Genomic DNA, 19,037 nt, shown 5'->3' with positions numbered 1-19,037 from the left:
CACCCGACTACCATAGGAATTCCCACCTAGTACATACTAGACACAAGAGAAACCTCCCGATTGTCGATTATACTGAAACTGCTCTAGAACAATATATAGATATCAATAAAGGTGTCTTCCCTTATTTAGGTACAGTCGTGAATAGTAAACTGATACGTAGATTAACCAGAACACTCGAAGCAGTAGTAATTGAGACTACTTCTGCTCTAAGTAATTTAACCGAAGAACAATCCTTTATGAGAATTGTCGTGCTCCAGAATCGTCTCGTCCTTGACGTCATACTGGCCGATAGGGGCGGGGCATGTAGAGTCATCGGATCTAGTTGCTGCATTTTCATTCCAAATAACGCGCCGTCTGTTTATTCAGCTATAACCAGACTTCATAAAATTGCCCATCTGTTACACCAAAATCCAGGCACCTGGACATGGTCCGGTTGGTTCTGGAATATAGTTTCCGCCTGGGGATGGAAAGTCTTGTCCTTTCTAGGTATTGCAGTAGCGATTATATTCAGCTGCTGCCTCTGTATACAATGTGGCCCTGCGATTTGCGGCATTTGCGCTACATCCTGTATTCCTAGTGTAATTCCTAGTCCCAAGTCCCGTTCTAAATCCCGTTCCAAGAAAATTCGAGACGAGCAAATGATACTGTATGAAATGATAGATGGTATCATGAACATTGATGTTTCCTGATGGAAACGTAGTGACAAGGAGGGAATGTGGAAAAGTAAATTATGCCATGTTCTGTGTCCCTACGTGTCCTCCATCATATGTTATGTGTGCATGATTAATATGCATATGTCATTCCCCATGTTCGATTAAAGACGCAATTATAGTTGTGTCCACCTCTAGTATACCAGTTTCCCGTTCTCGTGAATACTACGAATATCAGGCCTATGTAAAGCTACGTTGCCACGTTTCTCAGTGTGCACGTTATTCCATTGTAAAGTCCCCGTTTCTAGGCCTCAAAAGGGCCCGGACACCAGATTCAGCTCCTGTCTCCTGAAGCCCTCGCTGAGGAGCGATACAGCCCCCACCTGTATCCTCGACCCTTCACTTACTTCCTGCCTCGCAGTGCCCGGCTCAGCCTAGCTCTGCCTCTGAGTCTGCCAAGAGTATGTTATGATTCCAGTTATCAGTCCAGCCCTCCTTCTCTGCATTCCTAAGCTACTGAACTGCATCAATAGTTTCCGTCATTGTCTAGCCTCTACGTCTCCATGTAAGAGAAATACTGCATTTAATGGTCATTTAATATTCTTCATCACGCACTACATGTAGAATAATGCATGCACCAGTCTTAGAGTCTGTTAGCTTTTACCCCGATAACTTTTGGATTCTATCAACATGTTCTCTAAACATCAGATACTAGATACTACTTAGGTACATGTCGCCCTGACTCTCCAGACTTCAGTCTCTGCTCCTAGCACAGAGTTCATAGCCCCAGCTTCTCCTAGTAACACGTCATTGCCAGTTTGCGCGCACCATCAGGTTAGAGGTCCCGGCTCCTTAGGTAGCCCCCTCCATTGTTTCCGCCCCATTCATGACATATTCTGTTACGTTTGCATCACATGTCTATGTATACGCCCTGTTACACCTCTTTTCACCCTTATCTTTCGCGACTGCTACGCGTCACGCCTATTGCTCCACCCACTGCTACGCCTATTGCAATGTAATGCTATGTGTTTGCGTTATGTATATATGCTCATGTACTGTTATTAAATACCACGCTAGCCTTCTTGTCCAGATCCTGACCCCGGCAGCGCTGCCAGGGCTTGCCATCCTATTCCTGTGCAGGTTGTCCTGTTCCTGTCCTTATGCTGTATTAAACCTGCAAAACTCCTACTACCTCGAATCTTGACTCTTATTTATTGAGCTATCTGTTATTCATTTACTTATTCAAAAATAGAGGTATTATTTATTTATTTACCACAAGATCTATGCTGGAATTAGTAGTGCAGATGTCCCCATTGCTACCCCTGAAGTAGAGGCGGGGGAATCACAAAATGCAGAGGTTTTTGCCATCAATTTTGAGGCAATAGAAGTGGAGAGGGCAATAGAGTGGACTCTGAAAAACAAGGCACCGGGCCCTGATGGGGTACCAGGAGATGTCTTCAAATGTGCCCCGAAATTTTGGTCTAAAGTTTTATGTAATGTTTTTAACGCTCTTAAACAGGACAATATCCCGGCCTCTTGGAAAAAATCTATTATCATACCGGTTTTTAAAAAAGGTAACAGGCAAGACCCCTCCTGTTATAGACCGATTTCACTGATTGATTCCTCAGTGAAAATATTGGGCCGGGTTATTTTATCCAAACTGAATGATTGGTTAAATGAGAAAGGGGTTCTATCAAATGTTCAGTATGGTTTTAGACCAAAAAGGAGTACGATAGATCAAGGTCTTAATCTGCACTTATTGGTAGATAAATACACCAGGGCCAAGGAGGGGTCCATGTACCTGGGGTTCATGGACCTCTCGTCTGCTTTCGACCTTGTAAATCGCTCAAAATTGTGGCAAATTTTAATTGAGATGGGTCTGGACAGGGCCCTTGTTAATCTTTTAGCGGACTTGCATACTGATCTCATAGCGTCAGTTAGAGCTACCCCGGAGGGTCGATGTACGAGTCATTTTAAATCCGAAAGGGGGGTCAGGCAGGGGTGCATATTGGCACCCCTCCTATTCACCATCTATATAAACGCCCTAGAACCAGCCCTAAAGGAGGCAACTCTTGACGTCCCTCGTGTGGGTGAACTTGGAATTCCAGTTCTTCTATACGCGGATGACGCCGTTTTGCTTTCACGGACTGGTGTTGGACTCCAACGCCTTCTGGATGCTTTTGAAGACTTCATGGGTTCTTTGGACTTAAAAATAAATGTAAAGAAGTCTCAAATTATGATAATGGGCAAGGGAAATAAAAATAAGTTTTTAAAAACGTTTATATGTGGCAAGCAAGAGCTATGTAGAGTAGCCACCTTTCCATACCTGGGGATTACATTTGACGAGAGAGGTACTTGGGGTCCCCAGTTAAAAAATAGAAATATTTCCCTCGCAAGATCAGCCTCTGCACTACAGGGTTTCGCGATAAAATTGGGAGCCAGGCCAATAGTAACATTGATAAAAATATATAAAGCGAAATGTCTTGCTGTGGCCACTTATGGGAGTGCAATTTGTGGATACTGTTCGCCTGACAGTATCCAGATCACCGAGAATAAATTCTTAAGAGCTGTTCTCTCAGTTCCACAGTCCCCTCCAACATATACAATCCACACTGAATTAGGAGTAGGATATATTACAGACTTGATTAAAGTGGCTCCTGTTCTAACATGGTTAAAGACTTGGTTGAACCAAGAAATCCCCCTCAACCATAGCATACTAAAAGACTGTTTGCAGCTAGATAGAGTCGAAAAAATTCCGTGGCTAGCCTATATCAAAGACAGTCTTGTAAAGTTAGGGAGACCAGAGCTCTTCTTTTCCCCGGCCTCTATAACAACTAGGGATATTGCTCTGATTAAAGGTATGATGGGAGAACTGCTAAGTCTGGAGAGGGAACAAATGGAATTAGAGAAACCAACGGTGAGGGCTAGCATTACTATGAGCACCCAAGCTGGCCCAGAACTGTATCTAATGACTGTGAACAAACCCTATCACCGTTTTCTTTTAACCCGTTTTCGCTTTAATTTGATCCATTTGAACCTCGGACATTTTCCAACTTGGAGTACCCCAGACAATGCAAGGCCGTGTACTTGTGATAATTTTTCGACCCAGAACACATTGCATTTCTTGATGTTCTGTGGACACTACACGGCAGTAAGAACGAAATACCTGATCCCTATTTTAAAAGAGGCAGGGTTTATTCAAGTCAAGCCAGCTCTCCTGTTTTTACAGTTATTGCAGACCCCAAGGATTATGTTCCATGTTGCAAATTTTCTAGTGGGGGCTGTTAGGATAAAGAAGAGGAATATGATTAATAATTCTTCCATCATGGCTCTGTAATTGATGTAATTATATAATGTCTATACCAAAGGAAATGCCTACCTTATGAAATTGTTTTGTGTCATTGTAATCTGTATGTGATTATGACGACTGATTTAACTGACCTCTTTTTATGGTATTTTAACCTATTTTAACATGTATTTATAATAGAAAATATTCTTATACCTCATTTGTAAATATATAGACTGTGTAAATGAATCATGATTTTACTCTGTATTCATTAATTAATTAATTATGTATTTTTTGGTGTGAATACTTGTATTGTGCTATTGTCTTTTTATGATATTGATGTATCGAAATAAAGTATTTTGACTGACTGACTGAGTCCACTCCAGTTTACAAAAATAGAGCTTAAGCTAATAAATAAAATACGACAAGAACTACAAAAATCCTAAACGTAATTGGCTTGTTTATTGTAAAAACCTTTTTGTTAAACAATGCTATCTAGATAACTTGTGTGTACACAATATTGAAGCGGTCCGATCTAGTTAGTGTAAGGGCCGCCGCCTCCTTAGGTTATAAACTTTCTAAAAGTGGCATTTTCTGAAACCTGGAGGTTTATCTTTTCCCAATTGGAATTTACAATTATAAAATGTAATAAAGTAATCCTAATGTTATCCTATGGAAAAGATAGGCCTTGCTGTAATGCAAATCGACTTTGAGAGTTGTTCACTACCAGGACACGCAAAACTTTGAAACGCGTTGGCATGTATTACCCAAGGGGGAAACGAGTCTTTAGTCAAATAAAGATAGCCTCACAGGGGAATCATCCGTGAATATTTGACCCTGTTGGCATGAATTCTCATTCCCTTCAGTTGGCAACCCCCAAATGTGGTCTAAACCTGACAATGAACTGTTGAAGAGGGTTGCTGTTAAAAAGTAGACTGGTCTAATTTTCAAAACTGTTTCTGTTATTTGTGTTTTTGTCACATGAAATTAATCTGTTTTTTCTGTTTAAGTTATTGTGCTATTTTTGCTTTATGTACTGATGTAAGCAAGAGGTGTAATCTTGATCTACTCTAAAATGAATTACCCGAATAACTATAACAAATTGTTAACAGAATTGACATAATAAATTATGTGAATCAATTCATTCAGAAGTTTGGTCTTAGGTTGCTAATAGAAAGCAGCATTAAAATTGCCAGTTAGATAATCTTTTGTATGATGAACTTTCTAAAAGTGCCATTTTCAGAATTGTAATTTAAAATCCGAATTCACCATCAATTAGGATTTTAAATTAGGATTCCAGAGGCACCAGACCTAGAGGTTTTATCTTTTCCCAATTGGAATTTACAATTATAAAATGTAATAGGTAATCCTAATGTTATCCTACGGAAGAGATAGGTCTTGCTGTAATGCAAAACGGCTTTGAGAGTTGTTCACTACCAGGACACGCAAAACTTGAAGGTGTATGTCCTCCCTTTTAAAGGATGCTTGTTTCCGGTCCAGGGAGGACCTGGCTTGGCAGTTCGGGTAGGACTGTTCCCATGAGGTCCAGGGTCAAGACTAATTTGCATATGGCCAGGTCTAAACTGGAGTTGCATGGTGAGCAAAAGAATGATGGATGTAACCCAGATCTCTTGACTGGGGTGAATGTTTTGATTTGTTTTGCGTTCCGTCGGTCAATTCTGTGTCTTTTGCTCCCTTTTGAATACATTGCACCCTGCGCACTGGGTTGTCAAGGGCTACCTTGGGGTGGGTTATATGTAAACAAAAGGGAATCTTTGGGCCTGGCAGGAGGTTTATTTTGTCAAGCCGACATGGCAGTGTACACGGCACACACAGGCTCTGCAGTGGAGGACCTGAGACATGGTTAAAGGGCTACTTAAGCGGGTGGAACAATCGGTGCTGCAGGCCCACGAGCAGCTTTTAATTTACAGCCCCTGGATGCAGGGAGTAACACTTTACTGGGGACTTATAAGTAAATTAAAGATGCCGATTGGGGAGGGACCAATATTACCCTGTTTAGGGTTGAGAGCAAAAGCACTTTAGCAGTGGTAAAGTGCACACATCCTAATACCAACAAAAACGAGGTCAGAAAAGTGGAGGAGGCAGGTAAAACATTGGGGGAATATTACTCTAAGGCTGTCAGAACTATCAATAGGGAACTAAACAAGCCTTTGCAATGCAATCGGTCTCGCCTTTGGGACCTTATATGTATTTAGCTATGCAGCACATTAGTTTGGGCCCCAAAACACCTACTGTTATTTAACATGGATGGAAAGTAAGCACCAAACTGCGTGATACGCCAGGTATGGGAACACATGGAGAGAAATATTGCCTTTCATCAGGAAATGGTTTAGTCCAAAGTTCTGTTTTTTATATAAAAGCAGGGCCTTCGGTGGTCATATCACTGAAAATACAAGATTTGAAAGAAATATTATTGTCTACGGGTGTTCGGGGAAGACAACTTCTATGGACTGGAATCTAGAGAATGCTAAAGTGATTCTGGTATTTTACTGACCTCTGCTGGTCGTTTTCTATCAAGACAGTTAAATAGAGGCAGTTGCCAGAACATTTTTAAAAAACAAAGTCCCACAACAGAAAGCAATTCTGGTAATTTACTCATCTCCGCTGGTCGTTTTCAATTAATACAGTTAAATAAAGCCAGTTGAACATAAAAAAAAAGTCCCTAAGCTGAAACAGGCAAGTGCTAGGACTGATCTCCAGCGCCCACAAAGTACATACACATATAAGTATATCACAAGTATATACTAAAGTATATATATATAAAAGGTCTCGAATGCTCGACCTTAAAATTGGCAAAAGATGTGAGAAGATTTTGAGATGAGTAGTTGGCTTCTTCGGTAGAGGGACCACAAGCGCTTCTCTCAGAATCTGAGGGACTGCAGCAGGAGTTAGAGAGGTTTTGTGCAAATGTAGAACATGAGGAGATACATCTTTAGCCTTTTACAATATTGCTGCCGGGCAACGGTCGTCGGGAGTGGCAGATTTAATAAGACTCATAAAGCACTTACCCTCCTCTAAACTCAAAGACGGAAGGTCTGCAGAGTAGGCAAAGGATGCAAGACATTAGAGAAGTGCGGGCCTTGCCAGTCCAACCCGGCCGTGAAGGAATAAGGATTGCAGCAGCTAATCTTCTGTAGCATCAGTTATGTTCCAGCAGTGCTGCAATGTCTTGTTGTAAGAATATGGTGTATTACCCTGTGCAGTGTTTGTGCTCTGAAATTGTCCTGGACTCATCAGAAGTTTCCCTCTTTTGTTGTGAAAATGACCTCCTTCCTAAACGTGTCCATCATACATTCTGTTAAATCAGTTGTTACTGTTCAGTCACCTCATGCTCTGAATACTCTCAGCCATGCGCTCTGGCTTATTATGTCGTCGGAAATTGAAATGAGTGCTTTCCTGAGGTAATTCAGGGTTGCTGCTCTTCGTTGACCGTGGTGCGATTGTAAGTTACAAAATGAGATCAGATGTGGACGCACTGGCTGACAATTGGAACCAGGCCATGTGACCTGTTCCCTTCACCTGCAATTTTATTATTGGAAGAGTCTTCTCACTATAGGAACTGCTTAACCTCTTCGAGGCTCATGACGAGCTGAGCTCGTCATGAGCCACGGCGCTCCGGTGCTCATGACGAGCTCAGCGCGTCATGAGCCGTGGAACGCTCGCACGAGGGGATAATTCCCCTACTGTGCTGAGCGTTCCACGGCAGGTAATGCACCTGTGACGAGCTCAGCTCGTCATGAGCATGCGGGCGCTGTGCGCGCCCCCTGCCCCCCAGCACAGCGGGGGATTAACCCCCGCAGCGAAGGGGTTAAACAGCAGAAGTTCCCTACTACAGTCAAGGCTAATCATAATTAGGGCTCCCGGTTTTATGGTATTTATTTTTTTAACATTTCTGTCTGTATTCTCCCATATTTATTTTTGGGCCATTTTATCTGTATTTATCCATATTTATTTTGTGATTTGTGTATAAATAAAGTTGTATAACTGTAAATTTCCTTTTTTATTTAACTGATATGCGCGCACTCATACTTTGAGGTCGGTCGTGCTATTTAAGCTGCCAAATATTACATAACAATACATCCACTGGTAAAAACTAGCATTATACCATAAATGCATGTTTACATATGCCGTTATTTTAAGAAATATCATCCTGTTTTTTAATTCTCCATGCTGTCCATCTGCTCAGCTGCTGGCCTCTAATTCAATAAAGAAAGCACGGAGGGTCACTGAAAAAAGAAAAAATATGTATTTTTCCACTTTTAAAAATAAATGCAGACAGAAAACAAATTGTTTTCTGTTTGTATTTATCTGTAAAAATCCGTAAAAACAGAAAAAAGGGAGCCTTAATCATAATATGTGCTTCTTTCCCAGCCGTTTCAGGAATACTTGTGATTTTTCTACCCCCCGTCCACCCCTTCGATCTTCTGGTAGCCTCAGGACAGTGTTAAATATCTTCTAGAGCCACGCACTTTAAACAATTCTGCCTTAAGCAAGTTCAATTAAGAAAAAAGCTGGTCACGGAGAAGGCCGGCAGCGAGAGTGGGTGGGACACGATTTGGCTCAAACCAAAAGAATTTAACACATCCCTCAGAGAACAGACTTCTGTCAAGGATTTTGATTCTAGCCATAAGTTAAAACCAGCTCACGGGATAATATCATTATACCCGGAGGCACAGTAGGAAGAGCAGAAACTGGGTGCAGAACCAGAGCATCGAGACACGTAGAGCCAGACAGCAGCATATGAAGCAGAGTATTTCAGAGGCATCAAAATAAGACAATAATTACCTGTTTGCTTGCAGCGTGCAAATGAGAAAACACAAAACAAACTATATACATATATTATATAAAATAATTATTGAACATATAAGTGGGAACCAGTGCAGCTCTACTATTTCCAAGCCGTATTACATCTGGAAAGGAGAGGAATGGGCTTGGCCGCACACAAGGACTTGAAGCGACACTATCGGTGGGTACCCGGATGCCCAGCTGTCATTTCCAAGACTAAGAGATTTTAATGCCCAAAGGACGTTCACTTGTTCATTGATAAAATCTCAGTTGTAGTTAGGACTATCTCATGGGTACCTGGAAAGGGGTTTTTGGTCCTCTTGTGATACTGGAAGCCACATTCTTCGGTCCCAGGAGATGTTTCTGATCTTTCAATGTCAGACCCGTTGCTCTTGGCTGTCCGCTGCGTCTTGTAACCACGTCCACCTCGAACACGCGGTTTATCATCTGCAGGGGAGTCATCCATCCTTGCGTTCCCATCAGACGGCGTGGCCTTCTTTGGTATCTTGACAGAATTCACAGTCCCAGATCCTGTCCAGGGAAAATAAAACACTGTTAGTACACAGCCAGTCTGTGTCTGTAGATCCATTAAGTCCCACAAAACACTGCCAATGTGAGGAGCAGCTAAGAACGAGGCCAAATATGATTATAATAGAGGTGCAACAAAGCGCAACTCAGCAGGACAGTAAACGCTTCTGAACGCATGACTAGGGAATCCTTGTAGATCTTCTGACCTTTAACCTGCTTAGGAAGTGGTTTCTAAACTCACGAAGAGCTGGGAACCACATATATTGTTGATACTATTAGACTGAGACCTATAATGGCCTGGCTCAAAATTTGGACAAATCCCAAGGCAGAACTATCCAGACAGATTATCCAGGATTGCTTGCTGAAAGAGAAATACCTTCAAATCCCATGGCTGAAATACGTCAAAGATACTCTGGGGGATATTGATGAACAAATGCTATTCTTGGACCCCACCAGGGTGGATATATACTCTAGACATTCTGTACAAAGCCTACTGTTGGATAAATTTAATGGCAGGAGGAGGGAGTTGGATTTAATTAAATCCTCGGCAGTTGCCCACTCCCTTGTCTCTAATCAAGCTGGCATGGAACCGTACCTCTTTTTAATGTACAGTCAGCACGAGAGGTTTTTAATGACTCGTTTTAGGCTCAATTTGTTGCACCATATTTTAGCTTACCCATCAGGCTTTACTCAAACAATTGAGCAGAAGGGTGCCTGCGGCTGCGACAATAGGTCTCCGCAGGACACCCTTCACCTTGTTTTATTGTGTCCTTTTTATAAAACACCGCGCCAAAGGTTTTTGGTGGGTGTTTTGAAGGACTCAAATATTATCCATGCTAAATCTGCCTTATTGTACCTGCAAAGAGCCACTGAAACGCGAACCCTATTTGCTGTTATAAGTTTCCTTAAAATTGCTTTTAAACTGAGAAATACAAGGGGATGATGAATTGGTGGGTTAGGGAGGTATCTGAAATAGTATATGGGGTCCTGCATTACATTTGCTTACAGGTTTTTATCTGTCACAAAAATCCTTCTTTTTTTAATTGGATGTCTTTTTCTCTGTCCTCTTTTTAACAATCGTCATGTTGCTCAGAATGTTCCTTTTTGTGATTATGCATTATGATGATTATGTATTTTTTATGATGGTTTTTAACCTTCGAAACAAATAAATGATTTGATTTGATTTGATTTGAAGTGGTTTCTAAAGGCAGGACCTATTAAATCAGAACAGCTAGAGACACGGATTCCTTTCACCAGGACCCACAACCAAATGATCCCGTTTCCTAGTAAAGACCCACCTTTGAAATGGTGTAATGGCACCACTCCCGAGAGGTCAACAACTGCACATGAATAAACCATCCTTTATAGCTGAAAATCTTCAGTGCTACAGCAACGGGCCAACCATGTCCGATGTTCAAAGCCTTCGGTGTGGATGGATGGCGGCTTTCAAGGCGTTACCGGGCACCGGAGCTGAAAGATCTGCACGGACCCCCAACTTGGAAGCAGGTAGAGGTGGGATCCATCCCACAACACCTATCAGACTGACTATAAGAGCAACTGGTCTCCAAAATCAGGGCGCCCCCTCTATCTCCATTGAGGAAAAAATGCACCTTTGGGCAATGGGTCCCCCAATAGTTTGTGCACCTTTGGGTTTTTGCCCACAAGCATATAAACCTCCATGGGCATGCCAGCAGCGAAGACTTCCTTCCAAAAGCAGGCACTTCCAGGGCACTTTAATTGTGAGGGGGTCGCTGATGCTGCTAGAGGTGTGGCCACAGGCACCAGAGACAAGTACTATGTGGGTAAGGTACTGAAGAACGCCCCTGGCAATTAAGACATACTTGGGTACTGGACACTGAGGGCCGAGCAAAGCTCACCTGGGGCTGGACTGTACTTGCTGGCTGTTTGCATTGCTTTAACCAGCACTTGCAAGCCTTTCTTTTTAAAGGAAACACATCAGCACTGCACAAAGTATAACAGAAATCAGTTTTCGAGATAAGCATTGTGGCTGTAAAATATATACTTAACAAATGTTGCATCCATGGGCAATCAGGCCAGATTATGACGGTCTTTGCATTATCACGACCCCTAGACAGAACTCTATAAACACAAGAATATCATGACCCGTGCGCAGATTCTTATGACCACTAGATAGTGCCTCATGAGGTAATGTGGCATGAAAATACCCCAAATCATTTGCCGCAGGAGTTTCCATCAGGATTGTGGGATTCAACAGCATAGAATGTTGATCCTTGCCTAATATGGATTACAAATGAGAACATAAAAGACAGATTCACAATCGAGTTGGATCTTGGTGGTGAATAAATATTAAGATTAGAGTTATGGCGGGACATTGTAAACTTTTGCTAGAAAAGAGCTGCACACACATTGCCGCAATCCAACAATTCCAAGTCTTGTGTATGACTGGCCATGCCCTTCCAACACGTCTATGTACCCCAAGGCTTTAGTAGATAAAAAGATTCCCATACCTCCATCCGGAGTGTCTTTCTTCTGGAGCGGTGATTTGGTAACAGATCTGCCATCTTCAGGTTCCGATGACCTGAAATACTCCTCAACCAACTGGACTGTGATGTCGATGGATGCGACTCTGTGAAGCCTCAGCCACTCCTGCGCCGCGACAGGCAAGATCTGGATAAACTGCTCCACCACGATGAGTTCCACAATGTCGGCGGGGCTGCGGAGCTCTGGTTTCAACCACTTCGAACACCAGTCGTGCAGCTGGTTGGCTATCACCAATGGGTTTGCACCTTTTGTAAAAGTGAGGCTCCGGAACATTTGTCTATATCTCTCTGCGCTCATTCCTGGAGGTTCCAGAAGTTCTTTCTTCAAGCATGTACTTTCATCACCGGCCCCACGTGCCAAACCTTGACAATCAGTTTGGGTTCTTCTTGGAAGTAATGGAGCCAGGAGGGGGGTCATCTGGTCTTCAGGGGACACAGGACACTTCGGTTTATGGTCAAAAGCCATCCGCGAGGTGTCTTGCTCACTGCTCGGCTCCATCTTGATGCCTCGGACTCGAGCATGGAACTCCTGCTCTTTGGTACTGAGCTGCTACAGGGCTTGTCTCACTCTCCGCTCCCTCATTGGGATCTATCCGCAGGGACACAGTATGGACGCTTCCTCCTCCACCCAGGATGTTGCATCAGGACACACAAAGGCCAGTCCCCCAACATCAGTGACTTATTGCGATTCTGATGCTTCGTTCCCTAAGGAATTCTTCAGCGGGTAGAATCTGCGTCAGGACTGCGGTGTGCAAGGCCCCTGCAAGGAGAGACTGAACGTGAGACATAAAACAATCTGACTCCTCAGATCACTCATGTGTAAGAGAAAAGCAGCCCAGACTGAGGCACTGGACATGTCTACAATCATCCAGAGCATCAGACACAGCACACTTCACTCACCGCAGAGACCGCTGGAGGTCTGTACTTACAGCAGCACACTCACGGCAGAGACCGCTGGAGGTCTGGCCTTACAGCAGCACACTCACCGCAGAGACCGCTGGAGGTCTGGCCTTACAGCAGCACACTCACCGCAGAGACCGCTGGAGGTCTGTACTGACAGCAGCACACTCACGGCAGAGACCGCTGGAGGTCTGGCCTTACAGCAGCACACTCACCGCAGAGACCGCTGGATGTCTGTACTTACAGCAGCACACTCAACTAGGAGACGGCTGGATGTCTGTACTTACAGCAGCACACTCACCGCAGAGACCGCTGGAGGTCTGTACTTACAGCAGCACACTCACCGCAGAGACCGCTGGATGTCTGTACTTACAGCAGCACACTCACCGCAGAGACCGCTGGATGTCTGCACTTACAGCAGCACACTCACCGCAGAGACCGCTGGAGGTCTGTACTTACAGCAGCACACTCACGGCAGAGACCGCTGGAGGTCTGCACTTACAGCAGCACACTCACCGCAGAGACCGCTGGAGGTCTGGCCTTACAGCAGCACACTCACCGCAGAGACCGCTGGAGGTCTGGCCTTACAGCAGCACACTCACCGCAGAGACCGCTGGAGGTCTGGCCTTACAGCAGCACACTCACCGCAGAGACCGCTGGAGGTCTGGCCTTACAGCAGCACACTCACCGCAGAGACCGCTGGAGGTCTGTACTTACAGCAGCACACTCACCGCAGAGACCGCTAGAGGTCTGGCCTTACAGCAGCACACTCACCGCAGAGACCGCTGGAGGTCTGTACTTACAGCAGCACACTCACCGCAGAGACCGCTAGAGGTCTGGCCTTACAGCAGCACACTCACCGCAGAGACCGCTGGAGGTCTGTACTTACAGCAGCACACTCACGGCAGAGACCGCTGGAGGTCTGGCCTTACAGCAGCACACTCACCGCAGAGACCGCTGGAGGTCTGGCCTTACAGGAGCACACTCACCGCAGAGACCGCTGGAGGTCTGTACTTACAGCAGCACACTCACCGCATAGACCGCTGGAGGTCTGGCCTTACAGCAGCACACTCACCGCAGAGACCGCTGGAGGTCTGGCCTTACAGCAGCACACTCACCGCAGAGACCGCTGGAGGTCTGTACTTACAGCAGCACACTCACCGCAGAGACCGCTAGAGGTCTGTACTTACAGCAGCACACTCACCGCAGAGACCGCTGGAGGTCTGGCCTTACAGCAGCACACTCACCGCAGAGACCGCTGGAGGTCTGGCCTTACAGCAGCACACTCACCGCAGAGACCGCTGGAGGTCTGTACTTACAGCAGCACACTCACCGCAGAGACCGCTAGAGGTCTGTACTTACAGCAGCACACTCACCGCAGAGACCGCTGGAGGTCTGGCCTTACAGGAGCACACTCACCGCAGAGACCGCTAGAGGTCTGGCCTTACAGCAGCACACTCACCGCAGAGACCGCTGGAGGTCTGTACTTACAGCAGCACACTCACGGCAGAGACCGCTGGAGGTCTGGCCTTACAGCAGCACACTCACCGCAGAGACCGCTGGAGGTCTGGCCTTACAGGAGCACACTCACCGCAGAGACCGCTGGAGGTCTGTACTTACAGCAGCACACTCACCGCATAGACCGCTGGAGGTCTGGCCTTACAGCAGCACACTCACGGCAGAGACCGCTGGAGGTCTGTACTTACAGCAGCGCTACTGGATGTATGGAGTGGAAAAGGGAACAAGGGAACCTACTCATTTGGAGCCTGGGTATAAAGATTTGAGAAAACAACAACGGCTCCTGTGGATAAATATATAACACTTATGATAAGTATTATGCACAATGGCAATGTGGGTGGTAAGTTGGACGTCAAAGAAAGAAGCTGTCTACACACTTAGTCGGTTTGGTAGTGAATTTGCATAGTTTATATAGACATAAACAAATAGTTTTTACATGATATATAAAATATATACATACATTGTGTAACAAGTGACGATGTCCCCCAAGTGAAAATATCATAGAACCTACAATACTATAGTGGCAAACAAATAACATATAGGAAAGAAGAAGGTTTCTATTTTTTGTTTGGTTTCATCAGAAAGAGGCGACCAAGTAAAGTATATCAAATCAATCTACAACAGTTGGAAAAATAGGCAACTATTGTTCGAGGTCGGTCTCTTTTAACTGTCGACGGCGTTTCGACCCATGGTGGATGTCAGGTCTGCTCAGGACATGTCAATGTGGGGACACCTATGGAGTATAATGTTGGGGAAATGTCAGCTTGTGGGCCAGCGGTGTGAAATGCTTTCTAAGATATAGAGTGGCAGTGTCACTCAAAGCATATATGAGTGTCCCTGAAGGGGGCTTGCGCTGCTAAGTATCGGGAGTGGTGGCACCGTGCAGTAAACTCACAGGGATCCCAGCCAGGAGCAGTGGAATCATGACAAGAAATAATGGTATGAGACTCTCATAACAATTTAAAACGTGAGTGACATATAAAGGATTATGGCTTGAATCAACACTTACCCCCAGATGAGAGTGAGGGAAGCAGGCACGCATGTATAAAGAGCCGGTCCAAGGATCCGGAGTGTAAATGGTCATTGTGTAGCAGGAGAGGCAGGGGACTGTAATATGGAAACAAATACACGGAAGACTGAAGGCGGTGAAACTGGTGACTATAATTAAATAAAACACAGAGACACTGTCAATTCTTACCAGAATGCACACGAGGGCGCTCTCTGCTCATGTGAGCTGTTTTAAAGGATATACTGATTCTTTCCGTAATGGTGTTGAATCATTTCAGACAATGCTGGTGCAGCAAGGAAGAGTCTAGTGTTAGTCTCTTCATTACTTGTGGTCAGGGTTACAATGAGCACGGTCACATGCTCTGATTCAGTTACAGTTGCCTACCTGGCGTCGGCGCAGTAATCTCTCTAGGATAGCCTCCGTGATGAGTCCTCTCCTGCCGGTGCGATGACAATTTATGTCATGCACCTCGTGGTGTTTTATACGGAAATGCTGTCTGTGTGGCCATTTTTTTAGGATGGTGGATAGAAGACAGAGCTCCGAAGCGCTCTGTGGATCTGTGATCTCCTACATGGGGGTTGTTTATTTATTTATTTTTAAAGTTTTATATAGCGGAAACCAGACTCTTGCAAGTATCAGAGCGCTTTAGAGGGAAAGTGGAGTAAATATACGATATATTACGATATAGGATAACAAAAAATAGGTAAGTTATACAAACGTCTAGATCAAGATAGGATGGTGCTAAGCTAGAGCAAAACAACAAAGATAAAGAGAAGGACGAATATGAATGAAGAGAAGCAGGTAATACAGAGCAGTGAGTGGACGTAGAGTTCACGTGAATTGAGCCATGAGGATAGATTTTACTTCTGTTTTGAAGGCGGTAGAGGAAGGGTTCATTCTGGTTTCATTGGGCAAAGCGTTCCATATCCTCTGAGCCATACCAGAGAAGGATCGGTTATACGTTTTTTTCTTGGCAAATCGTTGAGGTTGTAGGAGCAGAGTCTTGGCACTCCCAGTCCTGCCAAGTGTCACGCAACAGGTGTGACGCCCACGCATTTCAGTGCGGTGATCCGCATCACCGCACTGAAATGCATTGTCACGCATTTTTGACCTGTGCAGCCAGGCCGCGTGCCAGCGGCGCTCCTGTGCCCGGGCTCTGTGTTCTGAGAGGTGCTGCCAGCCGCCCGAGTGCCTAACACTAACAGTGAGACGCTCGCTGAGAGCGCGGCGCGCTACAATGTTTCTTGCCAGCAGCTGCCCAGTGTCCGACTGAGAGGCTCCTGACTGTTACCCTGGAAACATAATGCGCAATCAGGGCGGCCGGCGCGGCTAGTAGTCTGCAGGGGGCCGGGCTACCCACAGACTCTGAGTGAGTCGGATACTCTATATGTCAATCACCGCACGTGTGGCGCACACAGGGGCCCGGGGCCGGGTCTGGATATTAATCCGGATGTGCCCGTCGCAAAGTGCCACCACGTCCGGAGGAAGTGGTGCTCGGCGGGGGATTTAGCCAGTGCAGGCTGTGCCCCACCGTTCCTCGCACTCCGCTTTCTTCGTGGAGATACGTCCCTGCCACCTTCCGGGGCTGCTGGAGACTTCTCGTCTTCGCTTGGCTCTCTGTGACACTCAGGTCAGACTGTAATAATTTCAGACTTTAAAAATATTTAATTTTAGAGCTCAACTGACGCATAATGACGATGGTAACCACTACACCGCCAGCTGCTGGTGAGCGTGGATCACACGGAGTAGGCTCAGAATGTAGCCGGCCCTTCTGAGTTTGTGTATTTCATCGAGGGCCCAGCCCGCTGAGGCTCCATGGTATTGCAGGCTACGCATATCAGCGGTGGGAGAGGCACTAGGGGCACGAGGCTGAATGGATTTCTCAAGGAGTGCGAGACTGGAGCCAGTTGCTGCTTCAGGTTGTATCGTAAAAGAAACTCCCCTGACGCTCTCCGAGTTGCGATTTTAGTTGCACTGAAAGGACAAGCATGTAATAAAAGTGCAGTTGCAGCAACTCAAACTAGCATCACGAATAATCATTTAATACAGTCCTCTGTGCAGCTCTCTACTTTGCTCAGCTGAAAGTATGACCGCTGCCGGAGACTCCTCGCGCCGTGGCACACATTTACTTAATGTACAGCTGAGCGTGCATTGGCATTAGCCTTTCGCTCACTGCTTGTATCCTCGGGCTACACCGAAATGATGCCTCTGCAGGCTGGGCACTGGGCAGCGAGGTCAGCTACAGAGGCTCTACATAACTGTTTTATATTCTAGCAGCTGAGATCTTTTACTGTGTGATACGATGACTTTTGGGAGCAAAGCTAAAGTACTGCTTAAGACAACTTATAAAATATGTTAGCAACCTTCCATTGTTCCTGCTTTACAACACTTTGTACAGCTTCTTAGAATTTCCTGTTGTTCAAATGGATATAAATAGTGATATTTATATATTAGCCTCGTCTTCATTGCTTGATTTGGCACGCGAAAAAGTGTCACTCACTCTTGTTGAAATGTCACTCATAATTACACTGAAATTATGAAAACGTCACTCATAGCAATTTGAAACCTTGGCAGCTATGCACTCCTGGAAGGACAGACTGTCAGTGGCGTCTGTAATACCAGTACAAGTGCTTAATTGAGCATACAGTATTGCACTGTGCAATTGTGCAGTAAGCCAGGATTACATTATAGATGTCACTCATGATCTCGGAGAATGTAGTGGACAATGGGGCCTAGTGATGAAATCTATAGCGTGTCCGTATCTGTTGGAGAAGTGGCGTCACATTCCTCCAACATCTGACTAAGTTGTAACCTACAATTGTACAGTTAGAGTTTCAGTGTGGCAACTCTGTATCTATCATGATAATGTCAACATCACATATACACCCATTCCACTAAGTCGTATATCGATTGTCGAGTAGTGCAGCTAGGTAGTACATATACATATACCTACATATACATTAAGCATATCAAACCTTTGTGAACACTGCAATTGCAACTGGCACTAACAGTCATTGGTGTGGCAAGCATGTGTGCATGGTATACACTTTGGACCCCGCACGGAGATCAGTGCAGTTAGGGAATGAATGGTCATATTATGAACTCTGCTGGGACATGGAGTCAGTTGCTCCTGGTCTGTGAGTGGAGCCCCCCCCCCCTGCCCGGGCTCACCGTATGAGCCCGGCTCTCAGCTCCTCTCAGGGTCTCCAGTTCCACCCACTCCGGGCTCTCGCACTGCATGCTGGGATCTGTAGTCCTGTCGGACTCATTAGTGCTGTACTACAAATCCCAGAATGCAAAGTCAGTTCCTGGACATGAGCGCGGGGCGCCCAGAGCTCCACCCGGGGGTAGGGGGGGGGGGTGCCACAACTCCCACCCATCGCGGGGTTGTCTGTATGAGGCTGACCCCCCCCCCTCAAGGCAGACCTCGGTACTTACTGCGGGGCAGCTGCGGCCTCGGTGTCCTCCCTTAGCTGACCTGTGCTGACTCTGCACTCCGTCACCCGGAAGCACAGGGCCTCCGGCCGGAAGTTGTGGCGGCTAGGGTCAGGCGTGGATTCAGACGGCGACGCGAGAGAAGCCGCTCCGCGTCCGCGAGAGCGCGTGGGGTCTGGGAGCGGATGTGACGTCATTGGAAGAGGTTCTGGCTCCGCCCCTCGCGCGCCGTGACCCGCGGCCGCGCGCTCAGGACAGGCGCCCATGTCTCCGGGAGCGGATGTGACGTCAGCGCTGGAGCCGGGTGGCGGGTTCGAGTCCCGCCGCCGCCGCCTGTGATTCTGGGGGGTCAAGTAAAGCGCCACGAAGCCGTCGGGCTCGGC

The 19,037-nt window shown here is 45.9% G+C and overlaps 1 protein-coding gene across 2 annotated transcripts in view; it reads right to left on the bottom strand.

The window, feature by feature from the left end:
• The window catches only part of LOC144828268 (uncharacterized), a 54,199-nt gene extending 35,375 nt beyond the window's left edge, over positions 1-18,824 (bottom strand). Inside the window, exons 1-4 of one of the 2 annotated variants that reach the window (XM_078686347.1) lie at positions 18,658-18,763; positions 15,220-15,317; positions 11,760-12,552; positions 9,040-9,273 (exon numbers count right to left, since the gene is read on the bottom strand). In XM_078686347.1, the coding sequence (XP_078542473.1) occupies positions 9,040-9,273; positions 11,760-12,291 (766 nt within the window). In that variant the 5' untranslated portion in view covers positions 12,292-12,552; positions 15,220-15,317; positions 18,658-18,763. Of the gene's footprint in view, positions 1-9,039; positions 9,274-11,759; positions 12,553-15,219; positions 15,318-18,657 lie in introns of both variants that reach the window. The other variant, XM_078686346.1, reaches the window with a different exon arrangement.
• Positions 18,825-19,037: the final 213 nt, after the last annotated feature.

This window comes from Lissotriton helveticus, chromosome 4_1 (assembly GCF_964261635.1).
Source record: "Lissotriton helveticus chromosome 4_1, aLisHel1.1, whole genome shotgun sequence".
NCBI lineage: Eukaryota > Metazoa > Chordata > Amphibia > Caudata > Salamandridae > Lissotriton > Lissotriton helveticus.
The sequence above is the reverse complement of the archived record's forward strand: the minus strand, read 5'-3'. Positions and strand labels throughout refer to the sequence as shown.